Source organism: Herpailurus yagouaroundi, unplaced genomic scaffold (genome assembly GCF_014898765.1).
Source record: "Herpailurus yagouaroundi ecotype Mexico unplaced genomic scaffold, PumYag 191, whole genome shotgun sequence".
NCBI classification, from domain to species: domain Eukaryota; kingdom Metazoa; phylum Chordata; class Mammalia; order Carnivora; family Felidae; genus Herpailurus; species Herpailurus yagouaroundi.
The window spans coordinates 5,087,973-5,099,676 of NW_024412422.1; the positions used below are offsets into that span (position 1 = coordinate 5,087,973).

At 52.1% G+C, this 11,704-nt stretch overlaps 1 protein-coding gene across 2 annotated transcripts in view; it reads right to left on the reverse strand.

Annotated features, from left to right (window-relative positions):
* Positions 1–7,922: 7,922 nt before the first annotated feature.
* SRRM4 (serine/arginine repetitive matrix 4) overlaps positions 7,923–11,704 on the reverse strand; it is a 151,086-nt gene continuing 147,304 nt past the window's right edge. For both annotated transcript variants that reach the window (XM_040443745.1, XM_040443744.1), the window contains exon 13: positions 7,923–10,328. In XM_040443745.1, the coding sequence (XP_040299679.1) occupies positions 9,995–10,328 (334 nt within the window). In that variant the 3' untranslated portion in view covers positions 7,923–9,994. The remainder of the gene's footprint in view (positions 10,329–11,704) is intronic.

The following is an 11,704-nucleotide window of genomic DNA, read 5'->3' on the forward strand; positions in this document are numbered from 1 at the left end:
AGTGGGGAGATGAATGAGGCAGCAGACAAGGCTTCTGTCCTCTTGGAGATGGGCAATGAAGAAGTGAACAAGTAAACCAGTTACATAGAACTGTGGAAGGAGTGCCCAGGGTAGGCGGGGGGACCAAGAGCCTACTTTTGCCAGGTGGAAGTCATTGCTCTGTTCCTGTACGCACGCACTTGTTCCTGCCTGGGATCCCCTGTCCTCCTCCCCTTTCCTGAGCTCCCTTTCCTGGCCTGACCCACTCTGCTCATTTCCCGGGCCATCAGTCAGTTTTCCTGCGATGCCTTCCTTGAACCTCCTAGGCTGCTTGGGGAGTCCCTTTGAACTTACCCACATGCTGGGGTCCAGCGGTGCCCCCCCTGACTAGCTATGGTAGTGGGGCAACCGGTCTGTAAAATCAGCATCAAAATAGTACCTGCCTCCTAAGGACCCTGTGAGGATGAAATAATGTAATTTATGTTGATATATGTGAAGTGCTTGGAATCATGCCCGGCACACAGTGGGTCTTAGGTAAGTGTTGGGTGGCATTGTTGCTGGCGTTATCAGTACCTTTGTGGCGGCTGGTAACACGCCACACCTCTGATACCACACCTGAGAATTTAAGGTGACATTTAAGATGCCATGTAATTCAGCGGTTCCCAATCCTGGTTTCATATCTGCATGACCTAGGAAGCCTTTAAAAACACTGCTACCTTGGGGCGCCTGGGCGGCTCAGTCGGGTAAGCATCTGACTCTCGATTTTGGCTTAGGTTATGATCTCACGGTTTGTGGGTTCGAGCCTCCACATAGGGCTCTGTGCTGACAGCACAGAGACTGCTTAAGATTCTCTCCCTTCTCTCTCTTTCAAAATAAATATTTTATTTTTTTAACGTTTTATTTATTTATTTTTGAGCCAGGGAGAGACAGAGCATGAACAGGGGAGGGTCAGAGAGAGGGAGACACAGAATCCGAAACAGGCTCCAGGCTCTGAGCTGTCAGCACAGAGCCTGACGCGGGGCTCGAACTCACGGACCGCGAGATCATGACCTGAGCCAAAGTCGGCCGCTTAACCGACTGAGCCACCCAGGTGCCCCTAAACATTTTAAAAAACACCACTGCCTGGCACCTACCCTCAGCAATTCTTTTCTTTTTACATGTTTATTTTTGACAGCGAGAGAGACAGAGTGTGAGTGGAGGAAGGGCAGAGAGGGAGACACAGAATCCAAAGCAGGCTCCAGGCTCTGAGCTGTCAGCACAGAACCTGATGCGGGGCTCGAACCCAGGAACCGTGAGATCATGACCTGAGCCGAAGCCGGATGCTTAACAGACTGAGCCACCCAGGCGCCCCAAGCGATTCTTCTTATTGGGGGTGGGTGGGACTCAAGCGTGGGTGGCTTTGTAAAGTTCACAGCTCATTCTGATGTGTAGCCAGCATTAAGAACCACTGGCCTGACCCAATTTCTTCAGGTGAAATAACTATAGCACTCAGAGAGGGGCTTGATTTGCTTAGGTCACAAGACTCCTTGGCCCCTGCCTCTTGGGAAGTTGGATCTTCTGATGTCCTCCAGAACCCCTGTTTGTCTCACGGCCTTCACCATGAGGAGGGGCTATGTGTGTCCCCGGGACGGCAGGTGCTGGCTGCATGCTACCTCAGCTGCACCCCTGGGCAGCTGCTAATCTGGCCTGAAAGAGAGCCATCTCCAGAAGCCGCTCTCCCTCTCTAGCAGCCAGGACGGTGGAGGCTGGGAGGGGGAGGGGTGCCTCTTCAGACCAATAGCCTAGTCAGAAGAGCACCTGATTCCTGCGACCAGGAGCCAGAGCAGGACACAGAAAGGTGAAGGCCTCTTCCGTGAGTCACTGAGGGATGACTGGCATCACAGGGACAGCTTCCCGGCAGACACATTTTCCAGAAAAAGTCATCAGGGGCCCTTACGGAGGGCTAGCTCTGAGTTATGGGGCTCCTGCCTTCAGGGGTAAAGAGGTGCAGCAGAAAGGGTCCTGGGGCCCACAGACCGAGGTTCAAATACCCACCGGCTCCCTGGCACTCCCTCTGTGACTCTCAACTTTCTTCTCTGTCAAATGGGGCTAAACAGGGTTGTTATGACAATTAAGGAAGGTAGTGCCTGATAAGGTTCGGTGCGTGCATGATCATCGATCCATAAAAGGTAACTATTATTATTACCACTATTATTTATCAGTGAAGCCTCATAAGGGGACTCTGGTTGCTGCCTTACGACAGCCTGTTTGGGAAGAGAGAAATCCATGTGTGTGTGGTGGTGTCACGGCGGTTGTGGCAGAGAGCAATGCATGTACCCCAGCGAGGTTAATCCCGCCAGTTGATCTTCAAGGGAGATTTCTAGAGGGGCAAGCTACAAGGGGAGGTGACAGTAGGTAACCTATTTTGTTTGCTCTTTCTCCCTCAGCTGATACCCTAGTCGGGTGTAGACATTCTGCTGTAGACAAGGGGCTGTATTCCTGAGGACGGGGGACCTGTCTGGCCCCTGGGATGATACACATTATCCGTATGTGTGTTTGCATAACTTTGTTTTTTTTTTTTTTTTGGCCTTTGCATAATGTTTGAAAAAAGATTGAGTTAACGCACGTTTTGAAAATCAGGAAATTTTGTCTAAAAATTCACATTCTTGGGTTACCTGGGTGGCTCAGTCAGTTAAGCGTCCGACTTCGGCTCAGGTCATGATCTCAGGGTTTGTGAGTTCGAGCCCCACGTCGGGCTCTGCGCTGCCAGCTTGGAGCCTGGAGCTTGCTTTGGATTCTGTGTCTCCCTCTCTCTCTGCCCTGCCCCCACTCGTTCTCTCTTTCCCTCTCTCTCTCTCAAAAATAAACAAACACTAAAAATTTTAAAAAATAATGAACAATAAAAATTCACATTCTGTTGAGAAATGGGGAGATCTGGCAATCCTGAGCTGAGCTAGCGATCTGGCAACGGTGTCCTGGATTTCCCGGGTCCCCACAGTCCTAACCCTGCCGCCTTCTCTCACCTGCCTGTCCCCATGGGTGTTTTCAGCCTCTGTTCTCTACGGCAGGAAGCTCCAAAGTCGGACACCGAGAACATTTCTGGAGGCCTCCACAGGGCCTTGCAGGAACCCCACTGTTCCCAGTTGGCCACTTACGGCTGTCGCCACGAGCCCCACTCCCACGGCTCAGTCTTGGTTTAAGGAATGGTAGTCACGCTCACTAACATTCACTGAGCACTTCCCCCACACATGATTTTTTAGAGCCGCCATCCATTTAATTCCCACAGCAGCCCAGGGAGGGAGTTACTGTTGTTTCCATTTCATAGATGAGCAAACCAAGTCCCAACAGGGTGTCGTCCTTGTTCAGTGCCACACAGCTAGTAACGGCAGGGTCTATATTAGAATCCAGATCTTTGGGGCCCCAAATCTGTGCCCTGCACTGGGCTTCCTCCTGACCATTAATGCATGGGAGAAAAATTCTTCTACCGAAGAGAACTGATGACCCTTTGCATGAGCTGAAGTCTTGTGGGGCAGAGCAGTGAACAGTCTGGGATCTGGGGTCGGCCTGCCTGGGTCCTATCATTGAATCCATGGCCTTGGGCAAGTGACTTTGCTTTTCTGGGGCCTCAGTCTCCTTCTTTGTAGGAAGGAGACTCTAATGCCTACCTCATAGGGTTGCGATGACTAAGATACTGCATGTAAAATGCTTAGGGCAACACAGTGCCTACAGGTTTGTTTTGAAGATTAAAGAAATGTGTTGAGCAACGTGACAATGTGTGCATGCAGCAGGTACTGCTTAGATGTTCTCTGTCCCCGTCTCCCTGCCACCCTACCTCCCTCTCTGCTTCTGGGCACCCCCCATAGACAGAGGATGCTGGGCCACATATGAGAACACCATACCATGGAACCTTTTATTATAACAGAGACATGTTTCGTACAGGCTGAAAAATCAGAAACCCCGGAAAGGTTATGCTTAGCTGTGGACACCAGAAATCAAACAAGCCATGGCCACGGTATCACTAGGTGGAGGGCAGGGTCCCAGGATGCTGGAGGACACAGGAGCTTCCTCCCTCTGATGTGGATGTCCCAGGCAGAGGCTGGCGTCTCAGGCCGAGCCGGGCTGGTACCGGGTCCCCTTGCTTGGGGTCTTCCGGATGAGAATTCCAGCCCCCGGTGTGGAGAGGTGGCCTTGGGGTGCACCAAGCCTACTGGGCTGATATAGTGGATCCTGTTAGGTCCTTGGCCAATGGCGGCTTGAGCGAGCAGCCAAGACTTGGGAGAGAAAAGACCCTGCAGAGAGTTCTCAAACATGCACCTGGCAAGAAAGAGCTACCGAGAGAGTGGGACACGGAGCCAGGTGGATCTGAGCTCCAGGGAGTTTAGGCATGCCAGCTCCCCCTTCCCAGGCCTCAGTTTTCTCATCTGGAAAATGGCAACCTGACCTATGTCACTGGCTTGTTAGAACAACCATACAAAATACGTCCTGACACGTAAACAGTGATTAAATCCAGCGAACGCTGAAGCCTTCTTGGTCTCTCCTTTGAGATCTCTGGATGTCTGGGCTTGGAGAGAAGTCCAAGCTAAGAGAGAGGGCTTCTTTAACCCAGGACATAAGAGTTATATAAGGTGGCAGCACTAGAAGGCCTCCCATTTTTGACTGCGGGACTCAGCTACTACAACCTTACCCTGCAAATGAAGTCCATGCTTGGTGTTTTATTTCCTTCCTTGGGAGACATCCTTCAACCTATAGTCGGCAGAAGACATCTGGACCATACATCTGACAGTTTGGAGCTCATGACATCAGAGTTAGAACCCCTTCCCTCCACCCTGCCAAGAACACTTCGGCCAAATCCCATTTTATAGATGGTAACACTGAGGCCTGAGACCCACTCTGTTTCATCCAGACAGACACACACGGGCCAGAGAATCACAAAGGAATCCTGTTCCAGTCTCTTTGGCTCAACTCATTAGAAGATGAGGCATATCTTTTCTTGGCCAGAGAAAAGGAATTACAATTTTCTCTCTCTCTCTCTCTCTCTTTTTTCAAGGAGTTGTGACTTTTTAATAGAAGTTGGTTCGTGCACAGGCATTTTATTCCTCAATTAATTTCCATCAAAATGAGGTTTTCCCGGAGATAACCAGTGTTTTAGTTCCATTTGAGTTTAATTTGTATGACTGAAGACTCCGTTTCTGCCAATTCCAATTTGCTGGGTGATTCTGGCACTCATTACCTGGGGAATAATGCCCCTGCTGCAGACAGCCACACCCAGACTGATTGATGGACCGATTTCCAATAGCAATTTAGGGGAAGAGGGGTCCCTCTCCTCTCTCAATACCATTTAATAAATAGGGAATAAATTATTAAATAAGCCATGATCTGATGAGGGGGCCCCCATCATGGTATTTACAATGCAAAACCCAAAACCCAAAACCCTCAATAAATATAAAAAACAAAACAATAGCCACAGACAGAGGGGAGATGCCAAGTCTCAGTACCACTGGCTCATGCGTGCAGAGATGACAAGGAAGAGGTTTCAGGAAAGCATTGCTTGATGACACTGTATCTAAGCAGAAGTTCCTCAACTGGATGCAGCTGGCTGATGGAGGAGGGAACATTTTGAGGAATCCTGGTTTGTTTTTTAATCAAACTTTTCGGTTTAGCTGGAGAGCCAAGCAAGGCAAGACAGATGCTTGTGAGACGATTGTGAATATTCATGGAAAAGAATATAGCAGAAGACATGATGGGAGTGAGACTTAAAAAAAAAGGGGGGGGGCTTTGGAACCTTTAGGAGTACCCAAATGTTGGCTCTCTTCAAGGAAAGCCTTTGGGAAAGAGGACGGTTCTGAGCTAATGAAATGATGGGGGCTCTCTGAGACTGAGACCCTTGTGTCTTTCAAACATCTCAATTTTGTTTTTCTGAAAGACTGACTTTCCTTCACAAAGAAAGGAAGAGACAGAGATAGGAATGCGTGCGGTCAGACCTCAAGGGGGCTTTGAGTGAGTTAGCTTTTCTTAATTGAAGGAATTCACATACGTTTTATTCTAATGATCGAGAACCTCCTGAAAATGTTTGAGGGTGTTCTCCTTTTTGCTTCTCAGTCCTGGTGAACTCACTCTGTCTTTAGACAATTTCCCAGCCCTCAGGTCAACATTCTGGATTGTATCTCAAAAACTCGCCTAAAAAGGGGGAATCTTTGGCCCAGAGGAATGAAGCGATCTGTCCAGGTTCATTCATTCAGAAAGGCTGCAGGTGGGCTGTATGTTTCTGGGCCTCAAGTCACACCCCCCAATTCTGGCTTTTAAAATGAATGCTCGCCACCAGCAGATTTCAGCCGATTTGTCTCATTCCCTGGAAGCAGAAGGTAATGTGGGCAAAATAGGCAGAGAAATAGGGATGTGGAGGTGTGGGGGGGCCGGGGGTGGGGGTGGGGCTGGGGCCTTTGGTTAAGCAAGGTCACCAGCATCCCAAGAAGCTGTTTAATTTTGGATGCAAAAGAAAGGAAACGTAAAGGTAATTAGAGAAGCACATTGGGCAAGAGGGAGGGACAGAGGTTTTCCCCCTGGAGGCATTTAAGCAGCCTTCTTGCAACTTTCCCCTGGCTGGAGGTACTTCTTGCTTGGGATAGAGCAGGGTAAAGTCACATTGCCAGGGAAACGACCAGGGATGTTGCAAAAGTCTCACCAAACTCAAAGCTGGACCAGAGAATCTGGCAATTTCAAAGCAGTGAATGATGACTTTGGAAAGAGGGTGGGGGCGGGGCCTCTCTGGCAGGCAGCAGGAAGACATTGCCAGTCAGAGGGGCAGGACTGGTAAAGAAAGGCCTCTAGATCCTGGCTTGATGTGACCCTCAATGACCTTCTTGGGGGAACTTCCGGCTGCTCCTTTCATCTTGTCTTTTTTTTTTTTTTTTTTTTCCGTTCTCTAATTTCTGAAATAGCTTTTTGCTCTTCCCTGATGGAAAGCAGGAGATCCCAGCAAAAGGCTTCTACTTTGGGTCTGTGTATCTCTCCTAGGGAGGTTGATACCACTCCAGGAAGCAGTGGGCCTCCTGCAGAAGGAAGAGAGCAGCCTGGAAAAGCCTCAGTGCATGGGGAGAAATTAGCTACAATGGAAGCAGAAGGATGTGTAATTTACACAAAACCCACCAGGATGCTCAGAGACGCTTAGGGAGTGGTCCTGCCCACTATTGTCTCTGCTGGAGTAAGGGTGAGACCCCATGTGCATCTTCCCTCCACTCCCTCAGCCCAATTCCTGCCCTGCTTTCTCCTTGTCCACTCAAAGTTCGATCCCAGTGCTAAACCAGATGCCAGTTCAACCACCATGGCCCCCCAAACGCAAGACAGCTCCTGCAGTACTGACGAAGAAGCCTCATCAGTGGGCGACATACAGTACATCCGTCTCCCAGCAGGTGCCTCCCTAAAGCACTCACACGACGATTTTGACGCTGCAAGTTTTACCTTAGCTTATGCTAACTTTAGACTCCAACCCCCGTGTGAGCTGTGACTCCAGTGTATCGTTTCAGGCCTTTAGCTCACAAGCCTTGTGGATGTTTTCATTTTTCTGATACCTCAGTGAGGTAGCTGGTGGGCAGGGAGCTGGGGAGCAAGCCTGAACCTCACTGACATAACGAACCTTAGGTCTGAGGTGTCCCCCTCCCCAGGCCAGTTCCAGGCTGTTTGGACTTAGAGCTCTGTGGGTCTCACCTGCGGGAACAAAGCCAACATCCCTAGCCACATCCGGCCTCTCAGATCTCATCCACAAAGACACGAGGGAAAAAAAGAGATGCACAAAAATAATTCAGAAGCACCCCGCCCCCTGCCAACACACACACACACACACACACACACACACACACCTCTCCATATAAATAAATAAATAGTTGAATACTGCTAATGGCAACCAAGGGAGAGAGAGAGAGAGAGAGAGAGATCATCACATAAATAAATAAATAAACATAAATAAATAAAATAAATAATAGGTTTGCTAGGAGCCCCAGGCAAAATGGTCCCCTAGAGTTGTCTGAAGGCAGTCTGATGGGAGGCTCCCAGGCCTCTCTCACTGCTGTCCTGCTAAGGAGGGTCCGTGGCTCCAGAGGTTCTGCGGCTCGGAGAAGACTTTGTCTCCGTGATGGGAGACTGGAGCCCAGGCTGGTTTCCCGGGCAGGGAAGAGGGTTATTTACAGTTGCTGTACATGCCCTCCCAGGGCACCTGCCCCTGTCCCAGGCACCTGCCATCCGGCCTTCTGTGGTGACAGCACTGGCATCTGTCAGTCTTGGCGGGTGGGGCCCAGGGCCAGGCCAGAGGGCATCGGGGGAAGGCCAGGTCACCCCATGCTGTCTGGGGCACCTCTCGCTGCTCTCCTGGTGGAAGAAGGACTTGCGGGAGTTTGCAGGGCAGTTTCTGGCCCCACGGGCTGATGGACTGGGAAAGACAAGGGGTCGGGGAGACGGGTCACTGATGTCAAGAAAAGGGATTTTTTCCCAAATGCTGTCCCTGGGGTGTGAAGGAAGAAGAGTGTTTGGTCCCTGCTTCCCCATAACTCGCCCCCCAGTATCCAGAGCTGTGGACTGTCCCCCGTCACTATCTCCCTCCACGCCCTGCCCTGCCGCTGTTGCCACCGCAAACTTGACATTCACCCACAGGGCTCCGGAAGGCCGGTCAGCTGGTGAGGGGGTGCCCAGGAGTTTATTTTAAGGACCTTCTCCCTCACACCCCTGTTCTCAGTGCCTTCTGTGGGTGAAGCAGCTGGTGGTGTTTGTGTGTCAGAGATCAGCTTACCCATGCTGCCCAGCCCTGGGCAGGGGGAAGACAGGGAGAGGGCAGAAATAAAGGCGGGCTCTGGCTGACAGAAGCCTCGGAAGCCATGGAGTTCCCAAGCCCCTGTCCCCCCAGACTCTCTGGACTTGGGTCTTTCCCCAAAACCTGAGCTACTATGCCCCATCCCAGCAACATTCCTGAGAGGCAAAGGGGGTAGCTTAGGCTGAGGGCGGGTTTAGATGGTTCAGCCACAGTGGGTGGGATCCAGGGTGTGGCAGTCTGGGCGGTGGGGAGGGGGCAGGCGGGCTCCAACTGGAGGGTAAGGCCAGACTGGCTGGCGCTGGGGACTGGCAGCCGGCCACGGCCCTGGGGAATGTTCAGCAGATGGTCCTGTGGAATTAAGCTGGTGCCAGCCAGTGGGGGCTGAGGCAAACTTGGGATGTGGGGCTGCACACCAAGCTGTCCTGACTGTCCACTGTGTCTTTTCTCAGTGAGGTTCAGGGGCCCTGTGAACAGCCAAGAGGCTGTCTAAGCCATGTGGTGGCCTCTCCGTTGCTAGAATCTACTGGACTGCTCTTCCTGACTGTGCTGAGATCTTGGGAGCGGCAGAATGACCCTTGCCCTTTGCTGCTATATTCACAGGCAGAGAACCCATCTCCTACCTCCTGACACTTCTTACCAACTGAAACATCCACATTCCCCACTCAGATAGGTCCCCTTCTATCCCCCTCAAGCATCCTCCGGGCCTTTGCTTGGGCCTGTCTGGGGAGGTGAAAGGCGCGACACCCTCTCCTGGGCCTCACTGCTCTTGGTTTCCTCTCATCCCCTCCCACCCCGTGAGGGTCCACACATGACGGGATGAGAGGACAATGAGGGTAGGTGTGACAAATGACTCCTAGCCTCCCATATGCATCCTGTGAGCACTGGGTTAGCAAAACTCTGTTTTTCCTGGCCAGGCCCAAACTGTTGAGTCACGAACCCATCGCTTCTTACAAAACCTGGAGGGTTTTTGTGCCAACAGAGGATGGTTCTCTCCATATGACCAGGCCTGTGTTGAGCCCCAGGGTGGTGCTGGTGGAGGCTCCTAGCAGCTTGACATGGAGGCCGAAGCCCCTGTACTTTCGTTTCCTACCCCCCCGGAGAGCAGGAAGGACAGGGTCCAGGAGCCCTCAATGTCTGTCACCAAGGAGAAGGCAGGGTGGGCAGGGAGCGGGGGAGGCCGGCAGAGGGAAAGGGCCCCCCACCCCCCAGGCAGCCGGCTCAAGGGAAGGCCCTCGTTTAGCGCCTCGTGCTGGAGTAGCTGTCTGCTGAGCTGTAGCTCCGGCTGCGGCTCCGGGAGCCCAGGCTGGGGCTGCGGGAGCCCGAGCTGCTGCTAGTGCGGGTCCTGCTCCGGGTGCGGCTCCGGCTGCGGCTGCGGCTCCGGCTGCGGCTGCGGCTGCGGCTGCGGCTGCGGCTGCGGCTGCGGCTGCGGCTCCGGCTGCGGCTGCGGCTGCGGGAATAGCTGCGGCTGGCAGAGCGGCCGCTGCTGCCGCTGTACCAGGAGGAGGTGCTGCTGAGGCTGCTGGATGAAGACGGGCTGGGCCGGTAGTAGGGGATGGGGCGCTTCCGGGCACTGCGGAGACCAGAGGGAGCTTGCTCGAGGGCCAGACTCCGCCCAGCCTCGACCCGGACCGCGCCAGCCCGGTCCCCCCGGGAGAGCGGCATGGCCTTCCACTTCCCAGGCCCTTAGCGGAAACACTCTTTTTAAGCCCCTCTCGCTGCCCTCAGACCGTCCAGGGCAAGGTCTCAGCGCTGGTGTCTTGAGAAGTGATAACCTCACTTTTTAACAAAGCAAGCCGGGGCTGAGAGCCTCCAGCTGGTGAAGGAATCTACGTCTAGACTTTAATGGCAGTTTTGTTTTGCTATTTTTACTTTTACTAGAACCTTCTATTTATGGTAAGAGAGGCTGATTTTCCATTTACTATAGTATACTGTGGTGTATTCCTTTTGAATTAGATGTATGCACCTCTAAGAAAGGGCATATCTATTTGAAGAAATTAAGTAAACAGTAGTACACTTCCTAAACAGACGAATCAAAAGATGCTGCTGGGTGACGGAAGTTTGGGAAACACTGAATGGGTTCATCAAGATGGACTGTTTGACACCGACTAAGGGAACGAGAGAGCCTTTTAGAAATGCCACTTTGTCTCCCTCCAAGTCAACCCCAAGGACACCTTTGGTCACCTTTGGTCAAGGGTGTAGGAGTCCCTGTGTACCACGGTGATCTGTGGGATATCTGAGAAGGTGATGCCGTTACCCCCATTTTATTGTTTGGGGCACAGGTTCTTTTTCCTCCTCCAGGTCATCTCTGGGGAGGAGGAACCAGGCACCCGAACCCCGCCGCAGCCCCATCCTGTGGGTCTCTGGAAGGAGTAGCTGACCCTTGGAGGGCCAGGAGGAGGAGCCCAACCGATTGCCAGGAGCCAGTTTTAGGGCAGCTCTCAGCCACTCGTCCCGGTTTCAAGGCCTGAGGAATTTGGGTCCACTCAGACCTCAGGCTTCTCTTCTATGGCTTTTCTCTTGTGAAGAGCTTACTGGTTAGAAACCGTATCCACCTAGTCTGTCTGTGCAATCAATAGCAATGGCACGCCTCGGGTTTCATTGTTCTGCATTTAAGTTGACAAAGTGTGTTCACATCTCTTTGCCCCCTTTCATTTCATTTTCATGATACTCCTGGGAGTTATTTCCTTCAATATTTCATGGGTGAAAACACAGCGTTTGGAAAGTGAAGAGACTTTCCCTGCTCATCTGGAAAGTGGCACAGCCAAGAATGCACTCCAGATTCAGTGCTCTCCCCCTCTTAAGTCCCTCTGGCACCCAGACGATCCTTTTGCCCTCTCCTCAGTTGGTGCAGGGTATGATCAGAGTCTACTAAAGCCTGGCATGTGGGTCTGAGGGTGCTGGGCCTCCAGTGGCCGGCTCCACCCCCAGACAAAGGCCCTGCCCCAC